Below are 17,767 nucleotides of genomic sequence, written 5' to 3'. Positions count from 1 at the left end.
TGTTTCCGCACCAGGCCCAGTGAAAGTGTTTGACAAGAAAACCCTTCCTGTTCCTTCACAGTAAACTCCCTCAAGCTGCTTCGCAGTGCATGAACTTCTGCATCGGAGTGAAAGATCTGCCTTGTGTCTGCACTGGATTCACTGAAAATCGAAAAAAAAAAAACTTTCACAGCTCTTATTAAAAACAACCAGGAGTTAATATCCTTACATATTTTAATATTTAGTCCAGTAACTCTGAGCAGCAACTTTGGAGGCTGAAGAATGAAGCTAGTAACTGTGGAGCTTTGCTGTGTGCAGTCTCTTCTCAGCAGCTTTTGTTTTTCCACAGCTGGGTGGTGGTCAAGAGCTGGATACATCTGGGAGCTTCACCAGTCAGTCAGTATATCGTCACTAACCAAAGTGAATCCAGAACCTGCTGAGCAACAATGGAAAACAGCCTGAACAGAGCAAGCACGACAACGACACAATGCTCGAAAGCAGTGGAAACAAAAGCCACAACACATCAGGACTCATTTTCCTGAAGAACCGAAGCTGGAGGGACGGATGGAAAGATGTGCCCAGGATATAGGAAAGAGGATAACTGGATATATGCTTTTCCAGTCCGTACAAATCCTCTCTGAAGACAGAGGAGTTTAAAGAAGGGCCGGGGCTCTGCATGAGTCTTTTTATAAAAATGTAAGAGAGGAAAAAAAAGGGACCTGGGACCTGAAGTCACAAAGAAATGAGAAGCTAGAGTTCACCTGATGGGTCTTCCCAACAGCAGTCACACTTCCTTAGACTATAGAGATGTAACGAGGTCAAAAAAGAATACAAAAAAAAGTTCATCATAAAACAACGGAAAACAAAAACAAAATACTTTGGAGTGAAACTTCATGGGTGCCATCACAATGTAATTTGGGGTAAAGCCACAAGTATCTGAACACTGACTTTCGGTCCTGTCACAGCTAAATGTGACTGCGAGCGTTTTTACTTTCACACAGATGTTACTGACTTCACGCCAAGTCCACTTGTATGACTGTGGACAGGGAGGGCCAGCAAGGGGAGTTTATCATGATGTGGGAAAACACACACAGAGGAAGAGAGAGAGAGAGAGAGAGAGAGTATTATGTGAGTAATTGGAAGCAGCTGTGGAGGGAAACGCTGTTTGGTTGGAAGCTGCTCTAAGAACAGCAGCAGCAGGGTGATGTAACACAGTGACAGCCACACAATGCTAACACAAACACACCCGGTCTCAGGTTATGGGGTTTTTATACAGGAGCTTTTTTAAAATCTGATACCAAGCAAGCACTTTGGCGACCGTGGGAAGGAAAAACTCCCTTTTAACAGGAAGAAACCTCCAGCACAGTGGTGTCCAAACCCAGGCCTCGAGGGCCAGTGTCCTGCAGGTTTTCGATGAGTCCTTGATCCATCACAGCTGATTTATATGGCTAAATGACCTCCTCAACATGTCTTGAAGTTCTCTAGAGGCCTGCTAATAAACTAATCATGTGATTCAGGTGTGTAGACACAGGGTGAGATCTAAAACCTGCAGGATACCTGCCCTCGAGGCCTGGAGTTGGCCAAGCCTGCTCCAGCAGAACCAGGCTTAGGGAGGGGCGCCGTCTGCCACGACCAGTTGGAGTGAAAGAAGGAAAACAGGATAAAAGACATGCTGTGGAAGAGGGCCAGAGATTAATAACAAGTATGATTCAGTGCAGAGAGGTCACGGCAGATGGCCGCCTCTCCCTGAGCCTGGTTCTGCTGGAGGTTTCTTCCTGTTAAAAGGAAGTTTTTCCTTCCCACTGTCACCAAAGTGCTTGCTCATAGAGCGTCATATGATTGTATGGTTTTTCTCGGTATGTATTACAGGATCTACCTTACAATATAAAGCGCGTTGAGGTGACTGTTGTGATTTGGAGCTGTATGAAAATAACACTGAATTTAATTAAATTGAATTGAATAATGCACTAACTGTGAAGTTTACCTGTTTAGAAACGGAGGATTTGTCCTCAGATAAATTTTAGTTGATGCGGACGCAGAAACAAACCTAACACCTCTTATATTTTTATATTATTCTTATTATATACATTATTAGAAGAAGCTGAAGCCTTTTGAGTTTCATGTGTCTTTGCAGCCATATTTGGAATTTCATTCATATTAGATGATTCCACGCCTCATCATCAAGCCCACCACAGCAGTTCCCATTTCACGGTCATGTCGAGATTTTCCACTGCCGTCTTCACCCTCAGCCCTCAGCAGACCAACCAAAGCCTTTCAGACAGACGACTCCTGAAATTACAGCTGCAGGCACCCAACAAACCTCATTATCACGAGCTGTACTATTACAGTTTCCTCCATCCTCCGAGTAATCAAAGCATGATGAGTGTGTGTGTGTGTGCGTACGTGCATGTGTGTGTGTGTGTGTGTGCGCGCTTGTGCGTGCGTGTGTGTGTGTGTGTGTCTGTGCGTGTGCTCAGCGGCCCCTGATGTTTGTGTTTATTGAGTTTGGAGAGAGATGCTCTGTGATTCAGATGCTTGTTTGATTCTCAATTCAACAATTTTCTCCAAACTGCGTCTCCTTCGTCTTTCCTTCAGAGACACTTTAAATCGTCTCTTTACTTCAGTAAACTGGAGTCTGAGCTGTTTGCAGTCCACTCTAAATGGGTCTTTTCGTGAGTGCTGCCCCACACTCAGCTGAGTCCATAGCACCGCAACCAAAACCACAAAGTGGAAAAAAAGAAGCAGCAGCGGTTTCTGCCAAGAACAGTCCCGGCCTTGTTAAACTCAGGTTGAGGTATGCTGGCTGACAGCTCCGTCCACTTTCTGTGTTGATGCGGAAGGCCACAGAGCTCGAATAGATTTAATTCAACAGCACGTGAGCCTTTATGAAGTTTCTACTTCTTGGCTCTCCTCAGACTGAGAGCCAGCAGGAGGTGCTTGAGTTGGTAAAATTTTAGAAAATTAAGACAAACATAACTGAAAATTAAAGAAAGATTCAGATATTTATATGTTTCATTAAAAAAGAAGCATCTCGACTGCAGCCGCTGTGTCTCTGCTCTCCAACGTCAGTGAGAAAACAGTGAAAACGGGCAGACTTAAACCCACAGAGAGATTTGGATGGGCCCTGCTTCAGCTGGGAAGTGATCAACATCATCATAGGATTCTTAACCATTGCCTCATAGAGTCATTCAGCACCACAGCTTCACAAACAAAGCAACTGAAGCAACAGTAAAACAATAATGTTCTTAAAAAATGACAAACTATCAGGATCTACTCATTTAAGATGTTTTTGGGTAGTTGGAGCTGCACTTTGGTCTTTTGGCTTTTCAGTGTTTTATTCTGGATTTTCTGTAAGCTCTCAGCTCTGACCTTCTTAAAATTCTACTCATTTTTATATTTGTATCCACTGTTGATTGCAGTCTTGTGCTCTCGGTGTATAAAGAATCTCAAACATCCAGCTGAACCTCCTGCCTGTACCAGGATGACAATAAAACTCCATCATGGTGAAAATGTGATCCAATTAGATTTATTATCCTGGAGCGGCTTCACTCTGTGGTCTAATGGAGTTCTGCTTGGCTGAGGCGGATCTTATCAGCTTGGTCTTGTGCCTCGTGCACGAACAAAGCCTCTCAGTTGCTGGACACTGAAAACTAAACAGCTTAAAGAAAGAACAACAGAGTGGCCGAGCCTATCGCCTGTTTCCATCGAGCAGAAAGTGGTGGTCTTGCACGACAACGTGGAGGTTAATTAGGTGGAAAATCCACTGCACATTCCAGCCGAACACAGACGCCTTTTTACTTCGACTCGTGCTTGGTGCCGCAGCGGTGATCACAGCGGCTCGGTGCTCACTGTGACCTGAGGGAAAAAAAACTGAAGTCTTCACCTCCACAGCCTGCTGGTTTAACACTGCAGAGAGAAGAAGCTTGAAAGTTCTGTCAGGTGTTTTCTACTTTAACAGAAGCAGAAATTATTGTGTGATGCTCTGATATTGCACATATCATATATGACTGAAATCATCACGACTTAAGTGATAATTGTGGATTATTTCTGTCTGCTCTGGCTCCAACTTCTATTTTTGAGATATAGAAAAACATGGAGATACACACTTCGCATGTATATTGGGGAAAAGAGCAGGAAATCGCTGCGACATCCTCCATCTGCCCCCCAAAATTAAAGTCCACGCATCGTTTACATGAAATGTCTGTTTTAAGTCAGACTGGAAGAAAAACAAATGAACTGCCTGGAAACTGAGCAGCTATATTTGCTGGAGGATTTCCCCATGGACCATTATGATGGAGGCTGCAGGTCATCTCAGTTTGATGGCCGGGTGTATTTACTGGACGTGGAGTTCACAGATGAGAAGTTTGTGGAGTTTGAGGCTGAGCCTGGAGGCAGAAAGAGAACAGGACATCCTGCTGCTGTACTGCTCAGAATTGGACCTGCTGATGGAAGAGTCCTCACAGATCCCAGAACTGGAACTAAAACTGCAGCTCTGATTAATATGTCTGTCACTGTAATGGTGATGTACCTCCCCATAGTCAGCCAGGAAACGTCTGTCAGTGAAAGCCAGAAAAAAAAGTTTGCTCTTGTCCGGGATATGTAGTCTGATACGACCTCTGCAGTTAACATGTCGATCTTTGAACATTACACAAACACTGAGTGGAGGTGTTTGTGTGGAGCACCCACCCAAAACCCTGATGTGTTTGTTCAGTCTCCAACGTGAACAGACATTCAGACATCTGAAATGATTCATGCACTCTGATACATGCTGTTTTGTGCAACTCATCTCCCTTAAACTCCAAAACAGACACAAGTTAGTCTGACAAAAAGCAACACAGAGATGTATTAATGGACAATGAAGCAGCTGAAACTGAATCATCAAAAAAACAGGCATAAAAACACAAAAAAGTCTTGAATCTCTCAGGTTTTTACAGTTTTCTTCAGGTTTTGAGGAGCAGACGTCCGTATCTGTGTTTAGAATGCACACAGGAACAAATACATATAAAAACAAACCCCAAAAGTGCATCTGTGAAGTGTGATGTGAAGTTTTTTCTTTCATGACTGAAGTTGACAAAGACATATAATTCTGATTCACATAATTCTGGGACACTGACTCTCTCCATCAACAGACCTAAATCATTATCACACCGAGAATCTTGATGTCTTTCACTGACTATACACTGCCTCTCATTAGCACACAGCAGAGCCTAATGATCCCACTCTGTATTCATTAACATGCTGTTTAGATGTCATGTGACATATGGACAGCCAAGACCAAACACGGAGCATCGAGCACAGTGAAATCAGGTTCTATTGTTGGTCGGAGATCTCTGGCCTCCCACATGTCACGCTGATCACTGAAGTGTTTCAGTTATTGATCTCTGAGGCCTCCATAGGGGATCAGTGTGGCTTTTATTCTTACTCGTGCTGAACAAAACATTCTCCTTCTAGCTTTGGACCGACCTCCCTCTTTCCTCACTCACAGAAGCTGTTTTTTATTTCACTGTGAGAATCTCTTTGTAAAGAAATCCTGAAAGCTGTCTACTATTCAAATCATCCATCGGTTTGTAGTGACTTTTAGAAACGTTATTTACAGGGTAGGGAGGGAACGTTCCTGGCGTGATGACACCGCAGTCGTAGCAATAAAAACGTGAATTTTGGTTTCCTCCAAATATATTTTGGTTCCTGCCCAAAACGCTGTGAAAATATTGGTGTGTGTGTACAGCATGTTCATTTTGGCATGACTTTGGGCCTGCAGCTTCCACGGTGGTTTTCTGGACACAGCGCTGCAGTGTTCGATCCGCTGGGGCGTTTTCCCACCACCGCGCTGCCACCTGAGCCGCTCGTCTTACAACACAAACAACCACAAACCAGGTCAGCGACAGCGCAGGAAACTCACCAGCAGCCATTCGGTCAGGAGGGCAGAGAAGCATGCAGCACCAGGGTTTGTTTACAGCCTAACCTGCTTCACATTCCTACAGGAAGTGTGTAAACTCATTGATGTGTGAAACTAATCAGGTCTGGCTCGACCGACCGCAGACACACTCCTGTCCCCATCCCCAGGGTGCATCATGCCAAAAACTTCTCAACACTCTATTTTAAAGTTTGGGCTCATGTAAATGCTAGAGCATGTGATAATATACATGTCTGCATACCTGTGGCCACAGGATGTCATCACTAAACCCTAAAACCAAGTGTGTGTGTGTGTAACTGTGACTGAGGATGAATCTGAGCTAACACCATGTCTGAGTCGAAGTTTAACTGAGTCGAAGCTTTGGTGCTGCTGATGGGGAAGACCCATCATTTATGATCACAGCTGTGACATTCATGTTATACACCAACATGTGTTCAGAAACTATACAACACTAAACCCACAAACCAAAGCCTTCATGCGTACCTGCTTCAGAATAAAAAGACTATTTTAGTTTCCTGACAAGAACACCTGCTGAGCTTTAAACTCCTCACAAACACACAGGTGCTCACCTTGGCAGGATCACATGCAAGACTCTACTGTGAATACCTGAGCTTGCTGAAATGTGTGCACCTGAGGTGTTACGTTGATGCTGCTGCTTTAAAAAAACAACAACAAAAGACATCACAATTTCATTGTTTTTCATTGTTTAACAATGACTATATTGTGACTAACAGCACAGGTAAATGTGCCTTTTAGTTTAAGAAGATGCAGTTCAGCCAAAGTATGTTGTAAATAAAGTTTTCTACAGAGATTTTATTCAAATGTTTTTGAGAGATGCTCTGTTTAATATGCTGCTGATAGTCTGCTGCTGTTTCAGAAACAGAGATCACAATGGAGACCCGGCACGTCCGTCTGCAGCCATAAACGCACAGCGGACGATGTCCAAGCGATCCCAGCAGCTTTTGGTTTCAGAGTTGCAGGATGGGCCCCAGAAATCCATTATGCTGATGAGGGGCTTCACAAAGACAAAAGTATGAATATATGTGTGTGTGTGTGTGTGTGTGTGTGTGTGTGTGTGTGTGCACGCATGGTGGGTTTTCAGGTTCTGAAGTCTCCTCTCTGGAGGTTTTGGGGGCACTGCAGGACGCCACTTAGCCTTTAATGAGCCTGCTCTTTCGTTAGTGCCTCACACACAGACACACACACACAGACACACACACACACACCACAACAAAGCCAACACAGGGGCCTGCTGGGGTTTATTTAACAGGGTTTCCCCTAATAGAGAGACAGCTGCTGGATTTCACGCTCAGTTTCCTGCTGTGAAATTCGGGGAAACAACAAGTGAAGAAAGGTTGTGGATCATCAGGAATTTAATGAAGAAGAGTTTGTGCAATATGTTTTAGGCCACATGAAGAAGATGGAAATTTCATGACATATAAAAAAAGTGTAATAAGTCTTTCCTAATGCTCCACAGCAGCTTTGATGTTAATTACGGCCCCGACATGGACACAAAGGACATTTGACTCAGACCACAGTGATAGATCAGTCCGGCGATGTGAAGTGTCTGCTTATGGATCACCAGGCAAGCAGTGAGGAAATGCAAATATGTAGCATTTCGTGCTTCTTTGTCTGAAAAGTAAAGACCATGTGCCTGCATTGTTTTTAATGGCCAACAGGGGGCAACTTCCCTGGTTATAAAAACTATTTTAGGTTTTGCACATGAAGCAATTATGTTGTTTGATATTTTTGACATGTGGCGATTTAAGATCAAGTGAAAAAGGCTCCAGTCATATGAGCCTAAAGACTGATCTGCAACCAGCTGCCAACAACCCAGTCACCAGGGAAAAATGAGTATTTCCTGCATAATTATATCCATCCATCCAAATTCTTACGTGTATCGCGGAGTCGCGGGGGCAGCAGTCTAAGCAGAGAAGCCCAGACCTCCCTCTCCCCAGCCACCTGTCGGGGGAACACCAAGGCGTTCCCACACCAGCCGAGAGATATAATCCCTCCAGCGTGTCCTGGGTCTGCCCCGGGACCTCCTTTCAGTAAGACATGCCTAGAACACTTCACCCAGGAAGCATCTTTGTCAGATGCCACAACACCTCAACTGGCTCCTTTCGATGTGGAGGAGCAGCGGTTCTGCTCTGATGGCTGAACTCCTCACCCTGTCTCCAAGGGAGAAGCCAGCCACCCTTTGGAGGAAGCTCATTTCCGCTGCTTGTATCTGCGATCTCGTTCTTTCTGACACTATCCACAGCTCGTGAGCATAGGTGAGGGTAGGGATGTAGATCCACCGGTAAATTATTATAATAATATCATATTATTAATATATGAAACTAAGTAGTTCCTGGAGGTTGATGCCTGACGATGGTTGATGGGAAAACAATGGCTAATGTTCCAGTCACACAGGCCAACACCTTGGTCAGTGACTCTCTGGCACCACTGGTAGCTAAAAACCACCACAAGCTCCTTGTGACTGCTTTGACTGCTAACAAATGAACTTCAAATACCAACCAGCTGCTCTTCAATCTGTAGATAAACTGAAAACAATGCAAACCACAGTTGAAGAATGTTTGCCTTCAAAGTAAAAGTTGCACCTTTTGAAACTGAGGCACGTCTTTTACTTTGAAGGTGAAGCTTTTTCATGTCCAGTCTGTGTTGCAGTTTTATAAGTTTCACTGCTGTTCAGCTGGTAGTTAGTGAGTATTTGCAAACACTTTCCTGATTAGTCGCTAGTTTCAAACTTTAAACAGTACAAGACGATGCTGATTTTTTTCATTGTTGATTGCACCATGACACATTCCTTGTTTGTGTAAATATGATTGTGATACACGTGGTATCTGTGAACTGCCACCAGTGAGCAGTGTCCACTGGAGGCCCTGTCTGAGTGTCTAATGCAGCTTTTTGATTTGTAGTTTAGTTTTGTGCTTTTTCCTCATTGTGAAGCTCTCTGCCGTTGCTCATCTTCCAGTTAAAGCCAAATTTTCAACCACTCAGAAATCTACATACAGTGTCACAGCTGCTTTAGTCAGATTTCCATCTTTTATATACAGACTGTAAAGTGAGCATGCTGTGGAGGACAGAGGAGGTTAGCAGAGGCCTCAAACACATTTTACGCCAGAGGCTCACTGGAGAATAATGATCACTAATTATTAGTCATTTAATATATCAAAGATCCCAAACCACAAACAGTAAAGAATGCTCTGATGATGCATTTTCCTGCCATCAGTATACCTCAGAGCTGATGGTCACATGTCTGTAAAGTTTCAGTCCAAAAAGGAAACATCTGCTTACTGCTGCAGCTGGAGGAGGACATGCCATGTCTTTGTTCACGTTATGTAACCAGTTTCAGTCTACAGACACACACCAACCTCCAGGACCTTCTGCGCACTGTTAGCACTCTGCTCACATTACACAAACACAAGTCATCTTCTTTAAGGAGGACAGTCCGAGAGAACAGCACACAAAACCTGCAGCTTCTGCTCAAAAACACCACAAAACACTCACTCCTACAGACTCACTGCAGGAACACTTCCACACAAACATCAGGAGAGAAAAGACAAAAACTCACCCAAAGTGAAGCCCTGGAATAAAAAAAATCTGTCCGAAGAACGATCCTGGAGTTTTCCTCCGCTCTGCTCACATGTTGTGTTTCCGTCCTGACAGCAGGAGGGCGGGGTCCTGCAGCTGGACCACGACCAGCCACACGAAGAGGAGGAGGAGGAGGAGGAGAAAGATGATGTGCTGTAACCAGGCCACCCCTCTGAGACTCAAGTAGATTTCTTAAAGTCAGTTCCACGGTGAGCTCTGTGTCCTCTCACCGTCCACACAGCGGGGTGAAGTTTGTTCTCCGAGTGTTGTCTTTAAGACAGAAGAAATAAAACTGCAACAAGTCTGAAGAGCCCGGAAACCTTTGGGACACTCAGAGCTTCATAACTCACACGATCACAAATATGAATGCAACACATGGGAGTCATTTAAAACATTCTAAAGCTGCAAAAACAAAGCTGAGAGAGAGAAACACGGATTTCTTACTGATGACGTATTTGTACAGCTGATTGAACTCTTTTATAAACTCGGTCAATGCGATCAGAACCAGTTCATTATTAAATGTAATCAGCTCGAAACACGATATGAAGTGAATACATATTAGATGTAGTATACTGCCCCCTGCCTGCTGCACCTGTGTATTACTACAAGCAGAAAGCAGCAGGAGCTGGAGGCTCATGCTGACCTGAGAGTACACAGACAAAAACAAATTGTGTGGTAAAATAAAAAAGCCGAAGCACAGAACATAAAATCACATTTATTTTTATTATGAAGTTTTTCTTTTTGAACCATTAATATTATGACCATGTTGTTAAAAAACAAGTTTCTCTGAGTGCTGCTGGGATTTGTTAAGTATTTATTTTTATTGGAAATGCTTATGGTATGTTCAAGATTCTAGTTGATGCCATTAAAAACTCCTTTATTATTACTTCTGATTTTCCAGCTGTGCACTTCAGGGAACTTTAAAGGGTATAGAGTATTGGACATTCAGCAGCTCAACACTTTTGTTGGAGCTTTTTTTTTTTCCTCATGAATGAAAACAGGAAGTGCTTCACAACTTTAAGTAAAACTTTATTGGTCCAAGTATATTTGAGGTATTTGTGAGATGAAGAAGTAAACATTTATACATTAAAAACCAAAGCAAAGAACAGAAAGACAAGCAGTGAAATACAGGCACTGTGCATCAGACTGAGCTCAGCAGGTTAAAGCCATTTCATTGGTCTTTTTTTCCCCTTTCCTGTGCTCAGATTGTTTCCTCTGGAAGGAGGAGCTTGCTGCTGTCATGTCGTCACATCATTGAGCGCAAGTTAAAGTGAGCCACTGTCAGCAGGTACCTCCTCATGTTCTCCCCATGTGCATTTATCAGACACATGCAGCAACACGCCGGCGCCCCCTGGAGGTCAGCTGGTGTTCATGAGCTCTCCAGGTCAGTGAGTGACCCTGAAAACAGCAAACACAGCGAATAGCTTCAGAAATGAGACAGGACACAAGCTGCCAGCTGCCCCCCCCCCAATCCCAAACAAGCCAATCAACAGCTGAACCTGGAAATAAATGAACCAGTCATGTAGCTGTGACACAGAGGAGAGATGTGGTGACAGATCAATCGACCATTCATTACAGTAAAGATGGAGGAAACTAGTTTTCTTGGCTTGACCATAATGTGAGTTATTGGTTCAGTGATGTGATCACATGATGAGGCTCTGGATTCAGAGGGAGCTGTAACGTGTAAATCTCATAGTACAAAAAAGGCTTTTTAAACCTTTTTTGGAGAAAAGTCATCAAACGTCTGAAACCGTTGTTTTTTTATTTGCTGCTGATTCGTCTCCACTACAACAGAAATGAACGTCGAGGCTGCTCTGCAGAGTCATTTTCACTGCAGCTTCAAAGTAACTGGCTGATAGCTGTGTGACATCTTCATTTTGAGGGACACTGAGGTGATGTTAATATCTCCCTAACAAACACACCAGGAAAAGAAGAAGGTGAAATCCTCTGACATCATCCCATCCTGTGTGCAGGATTCACAGCGACTTCACGTGCGCGCGGTCGGCACTGATGCCAATTGGCTGATTGCTCTGTTTGTTCGCACGACTGACAAAAAAAAAAAGAAAAAAAAAAAAAAAGTTCTCGACAGATGTGCATGGAAACTTTAACCAGAGGTGGCCGGGGTTTAGTCATTAACCTTTAGAGGTGATCTGGATCTGGAATTTTTTGACAGATTCTTTTTCAACATCAGAGCCAAAAGAACAAACGAGTTTTTTTTTTCCATACTTTCGTGCAGCGCCGTCGTCCTGATGCGGCTCTCGTTCAGAGTTAAAAACGAGGTAATCCTCTGCGTACGGTCAGAGGTCACAGCATCGTCAGAGCCAACCTCACAGGTCATCACCAAGATGGGACCTTTCACTGCCTTCAGCCGGAGTTCAACACACTCCTAAAGAAACACAGACACACTTATAAATGACTGAGCCAGCAGAGACGTGGCCGTCTGAGCTCTGCGTCACCTCTGTGGGAGCAGGAACGTCCAGCTTAGTGTCCTCAGGAGCTTTGACAATGATGGCCGTCTGATCCCGGAAGACTCCAAGTCGACTGATGTCCTTGAATGTCACATAGGCAAGCGTGAAAAAGGGTTAAAGAAAACTTCTCACTTTAAGAAAAGAGCACAAATCTTTAGACTTAAGGCACTTTTATTTACCTGATGCTGAGCGATGTGACTGATTCTCAGACTTATTATAGATTTTTTCTGCAGTTTAACTGAACCAAGGATCTCTGCATTATCATTTTCATATTTCGGGAGATGACTCTTTTAGCTAACAGAAATCGAGAATGCTAATCCTACTACTTTCTTAAAATACCATAATAATCCAGGAAAATGGGCTCATCAGGAGACCCTGGGCCCGACTCGGCACATGTTTGGAGCTCGCATGAGGAGCTGGAGGACGGCGGCCTGTCGGGAGGCTGACGGCCTCTGAGAGGGGTGACCTCTGACCTCAGTCCCACATGGAAGGATATGAAGAGTTTTCCACGTCGTCCGTAAGGCTGAAAAGCTGCTGGGCACAGGTTCTGATGAAGCCGTCCAGCGCTTCCTCCACCAGCTTCAGCTTCTGAATCTCTCTATGGAACATCTGCTGGTTCCTCCACAGGAAGCTGGAGATGGAGCTCCAACCTCTGCACACAAAGAAGGTTCATGCTAAAAGAGGAACAACCAACTCCTAACCCAAACTGGAAAAAACATCTTCTGCTGCTCTCAGTCTCCTTGCAGGCCGCGTTTAACCTGCAATTTAACCTGAAGGGGATTAACTTCCCTCCAAAGCTGCTGTTTATCAGTGAGAGACACTCAAACAAAAACTGCACTGCAGAACAAACCTGCACAAATTTGACTGGAGGAAAATTAGAATCACATAAAAAATTAATTTATGGAAAAAGACAGTGAGGCAGATCCTAACACATCCATCATCCTCTCGTTCAGGACTCACATCCACTTGATCTTGTGGGCCGACTCTCTCTGGATGAGGCTGATGCCGTCCAGGACCCTGGCGATGTTGTGCACTTGTTGCACGGAGGTCTGCAGGTTCGCGGCCACCAGCCTGATGTCCAGGGAGCCGTCAGGAGCTGCCAGCAGCAGCTCCAGGAAACCGCGAGTCAACGAGCCCAGAGGTTTGCCTGAACACAACATAACAATGGAGCCGTGTGCTTCACAGCGCGGAGCTTTCACCAAAACTGTGTATGATTCAGTAAAAATCATGCAAAGGTACTGCAGTAGAGTCCAGGATTAGAAATGAGTAGAATACTAAGACTCACCGTGCTCGCTGCTCTGCTGGAGGGAAGCACTGCAGAAGAAAAGAAGACTGCATTTGAGACTGTGCTGAACTAACAAGCTGCAAGAGGCTGGCAGGACTTTTTACTTTAATTAACAGACAACACAAAACACAGAGACGCAAGTTACCTGACATTGTCAGCCTCGGCAGGATCGTCCAAATCCAAGCCTGGATCCTGGAAAACAGAAACTATAAAATGAATCAATTGAATCACATTAGAGTGAAGATCAGCTCCGATGTTTCTCACTAGGGCAGCTTTGCATGACTCACAGTTCATCCTCTGCAGCACCTTTTTTTTTAGCTCCTATCTCTTTAAAGCTGCACTATTGTACTACTTTTCATTGATTAGCCATCCTCTGGAAGCCTACTGAGGGGCAGTTTATTTATGCGTAAAAGACGATGGCTGAGCAAGACAAAATGGAAACCAGATGATTGATGAATGAGCCTCGGCTTTTTATGTTTGACTCATGTTGATGACTTTGAATTTGGCTGGAATAATGGCGCCAGTGTGCAGGGCTGCTCATCTGTCGCTCTGCTTTTGTGACCCATGTCATTCACGAAACCAAGTCTCTGTGTCATCGCTGATACTGTAAATGAAGTGGTCAGTGAAGCTGAATTTTTCTGCTGTTTTCCGAACAGCGCACAGATTGTTCCCAAGATTGTGTCTCAGCTATCCCTGGATCCTGTTGATGCCTGCTTGGTGCCCATGCATTAATGGTCTTTAATGGCATCCTTCTGGCATGTGATTCTGGTAACCACATTGTTCTGGTCTTGCTTCACCTAACTGCTGCCTTTGACACAGTAGACTACAATAGTCTAATATCTTGATTAAATGATCTAGTGGGCATTGGTGGCACTGCACTTAATTGGTTTAGGTCACACTTGGCAAACAGAACTTTCTCCGCCACCCTTCTCGGTTCTGAATTGTCTTCTGCTTCTCTGTCATTAGGTGTCCCACAGGGCTCAATTTTAGGGCCAGTGCTGTTTTTACTGCATTTACTTTAGTTTTTCTTTTAGTTAATTGACCTTTCTAATTTGGTGATTGAGTTGAACCAGATTTATGAAAGAGAACAGCAGTAAATCTTATCAGAGAGTTTCTGACATACTTTTTATTTCACAGCTGTAAAGACGATCCATTTTCTTAAAAGATTTGCTAATTATTATCAGAGAAATGTTTCTATCTGCACACGCCCAGCAGATGTCAACACGCTGCTCATTCCTCTTCATGTCCAACTAACAGTGAAGCTGCTGTCATGTTTCTGCACATGTGCAGCATGTGTGCAGTTTGTCCAAAGCATGCAGCTATCCGCAGAAACCTTCAGTTTAACCTCAGCAGTTTCTGAAAAATCACAGCTAACCAAATCAGAACAGACTCCCACCTGCTGCCGTGGATTCGGTGCAGTCGGACGTTCCTCTCTAAATTCATCTTCCTCTCTGTCGTTACTGCACCCTCCGGCGTGCCACTGCTCGTCTTCCTCGGAGGAATCAACCTCCCAGGCGCTGAGCAGACCCAGCTGCCCATCCAGGTAAGGGGGCATGAGGGGAATGGCATCACTGGTGACTCCCTTTCTGCAGATGTCCTCCGGCAGGAAGTGGTCTTCACAGATTAAGAGCTCCTCTCCAGAGTCCTCCCTGTGCGTCTCCCTCAGAGCGGCCAGCCAAACCTGAGCACAGCCACCAGAGTTACTGCAGGTCAGTTGGACCCGATCACCCCATATGCTGCAGGGAAAATTGCACCACACCTCAACACAGTGATTTCATGACCTACAACAAAGTTCTAACACCTATTTCAACTTTTATTCCATCTGCCTGCCGCCGCACGCCCCCCGAATCAGCTGATTTTGTTCATGGACAATAACTTCAGTACATTTAATGAAGCCATGCAGCACTTTAACTTCACACCAGGGACCGGCACATACCAGGCATGAGGCCTGATGTTTCACCTGTTTCTGATCCTTCAAACCTCAAAGGTCTCAATTTTACCTCCAGGATCGTCTTCAAGCTGTGATTCCTTCAGAGTCAGCACTGAAAGTAACCATGTGTCACATTGATCAAACAGCTTCAGGTCACTCAGGGATGAACTGATCTGAGTCCTACAGCAGCAAAACAAAGGGGCGCGCAGTCTTATGGAACAGGAAACAACGCTCTGTGATTGCAGCGTTCAGTGATCCTGAGAACAAAACTGATGTGATTGCAGTTTTTAACAGAGCTTCACATGGATATCTGCTGTTCTTATGAACTTAGGAACCCTCAAAAGTGTCTGAATAATTAATAAAAATGCCACATTTTAACCCCCTCAGTGCACTCTGAGAGCCTGCTCTCATAAAATACTCACAGTGTGAAGTCAAAACTGGTCAAGGCTTCATGAAATAGACCTTCACATAAAAACGTGATTCTGAGGGTGAGGTAGGAACTACAATAACTCATCTCTAATGAAATTAAAAACCTGCATTATTAGTTCATGTTTTTAATCAGTGTTTCATGACAGCACACCGCAACGGTTGCTTTTTGGTTGATTTTTATTTTTATGTTTTAGCTTCTGTGAAGCACTTTGTGATTTTTATCTTGAAAGGTGCTATATAAATAAAATTTTACTCACTTACCTACTTTTACTTGCTGACGTCACTCAGTTTGGTTTTCATGTGTTTTTAAAAAAGGTGATGATGATAACACCTCTTACATTAAGCATCAAAATAAAGTTTCCAAACCATTTCTTTACTTTAAAACTAAAAACAAACAAAGACTCGGTGGTCTGTTTTCTATGTCTCAACACATATTCAATAAAAACAACCAATAAACATAACGGGAATCACTGAAGTCAACTAATAAACAAATAAAAATGAACGAATAAAATTAACGTGAGCCTGGGAATGTTTGCAAACTGAGTTTGAAAACATTTTCAGGGTTTGGAAGGAAATGTTTGGAAAAGTATTTGAATGTTTTGTTAATTCTTTCAGGATAATAAAATACTTTTTTCAAAGTAAATCTCCTTCATACGAGGGCCAGCGGACACACAGCGGAGCTCGTACCTGGACCCGGGTCGGGTCTTTGGGGAAGCTGAAGAACCTCTTGGGGGGTGGCTGGAAGGCCCCCCGGGTGTAGTGAGCTACGCGGTTCGGACACCCAGAAACCACACACTTCACCATCCTAACCGCTTCTCCAACATCCGGGATCCGTTTGTTACCGGTAAGACTCACAATCCGGACTTAACCCAACACACATACATGTACACCCGCCGCGTGCCGTTTGTTTATGTCACGTGTCACCGGAAAAACACGTGCGTGACCCGGATGTACAACTGCGGAAGAAGGTAAAGTAAAGAGACACGCCCCCTTTTCCTGCGCAGATTGTAAAGCAGAGATTTTGATTTTAAGCCCGATGGACACAAACACCCCGGAGGTCTCCGAGCACAGTGTACAGGGTTTCAGTGCTGGAGCAGTGGGACAAGCAGGTCCAGATCATAAGAACAAAGTATGTTTCCCTCATAAAGTTAATGAGCTGAACTTCAGAAGCCTAAATACTGAGGTTAGATTTGGATGATCCTCCGTGTTTTTTGTGACAGTGGGACTGAAACTCTGGATCAGCCGAATCTTCCTGTGATTTTGGATCAATATTCAGAGCATCCAACAGTGACGGCTTCTGGCCGTGAAAATAGTCTGGAAGTTATGTGACCTAAATCTGAACAGTTGAGTGAATTTTATCTCCTGAGAAAATAAAAGTTTCACATGACAGGAATCATAGGAAAGCTTTCAAGGTTAGTTTCTTTAGTTTTAAATGAGTCTGAGATGAGCCATTCTCTGTGAGACAGATTATAATTGAGTTTTATTTTATTGTTCTATTTGTTTATACTTTAAAAACACATCTATACACACCTGTCAGCATCAGTTATTGTTCCTCTGACAGATCCATTTAGAAAATGAGACATCTTCAGCTTGGAGACCTGTGGTTGATTCCTGGGCCACAGGCAGGAGACGGGGGAGAGATTGAGGTACAGAGTAGGGAAAAAGAAAAGCCAGAGTCCACCCCACTACTGCTTTATTAATGTCTCACAGGCATGAAAATGTTCAATATTTTAATGGAACTACTTTAAATTAAAACAACAGGCTGTGCATTTTTAAAATTTCACAATGAGATACAAAGAATGTAGGGCAGATCACGTAAAATGACAAAAATAAAAATTCAATTTAATTCAGTTCACTTTTATTTATATAGCACCCGATCACAGCAACAGCTGCCTCAAGGTGCTTGATAATATAAGGTAAAGACCCTACAACAATGCAGATAAAATGCCAACAATCTATGAGCAAGCACAGGCTCACAGAGGGGCAGCCATCTGCTGCAGCCAGTTGTGGGTGAGGAGAGACAATAACGTATAAAACAAAGGAACACTCTCGTCATGGCCGGGGTTTGGCTGCTTCTTTTATGTGTTCAAGGTTAAAAAAAATTATGTAAAGTGTACATCTAAGTGTCCTTGATTATAGCTCCTCCTACAAGTGTCCTCTGTCCT

The 17,767-nt window shown here is 43.8% G+C and overlaps 2 protein-coding genes across 4 annotated transcripts in view; both read right to left on the bottom strand.

Annotated features, from left to right (window-relative positions):
• LOC116330558 (T-lymphoma invasion and metastasis-inducing protein 2) overlaps positions 1-9,601 on the bottom strand; it is a 47,883-nt gene extending 38,282 nt beyond the window's left edge. Inside the window, exon 1 of one of the 2 annotated variants that reach the window (XM_031752908.2) lies at positions 9,471-9,601. The gene's annotated coding sequence lies outside the window, so the exon portion shown is untranslated. The remainder of the gene's footprint in view (positions 1-9,470) is intronic. The other variant, XM_039599091.1, reaches the window with a different exon arrangement.
• Positions 9,602-10,501: 900 nt separating this feature from the next.
• On the bottom strand, positions 10,502-16,523 carry LOC116330555 (transcription factor E2F6-like). Of its 2 annotated transcripts, none has more exons than XM_031752902.2 (9): positions 16,290-16,523; positions 14,640-14,924; positions 13,389-13,435; positions 13,244-13,272; positions 12,919-13,105; positions 12,455-12,610; positions 11,947-12,061; positions 11,717-11,876; positions 10,502-10,888 (listed from the first exon to the last, which is right to left on the bottom strand). In XM_031752902.2, exons 1-9 carry the CDS (start codon positions 16,404-16,406, stop codon positions 10,860-10,862), a joined length of 1,125 nt encoding a protein of 374 aa, XP_031608762.1. In that variant the 5' UTR covers positions 16,407-16,523; the 3' UTR covers positions 10,502-10,859. The 2 variants fall into 2 exon arrangements, with proteins under 2 accessions (XP_031608762.1, XP_039455033.1); XM_039599099.1 differs by having other exon boundaries at positions 14,640-14,979; positions 16,290-16,422.
• Positions 16,524-17,767: the final 1,244 nt, after the last annotated feature.

Source organism: Oreochromis aureus, linkage group 15, assembly GCF_013358895.1.
Source record: "Oreochromis aureus strain Israel breed Guangdong linkage group 15, ZZ_aureus, whole genome shotgun sequence".
Classification (NCBI taxonomy): domain Eukaryota; kingdom Metazoa; phylum Chordata; class Actinopteri; order Cichliformes; family Cichlidae; genus Oreochromis; species Oreochromis aureus.
This window is presented reverse-complemented; position numbering and strand designations above follow the sequence as displayed.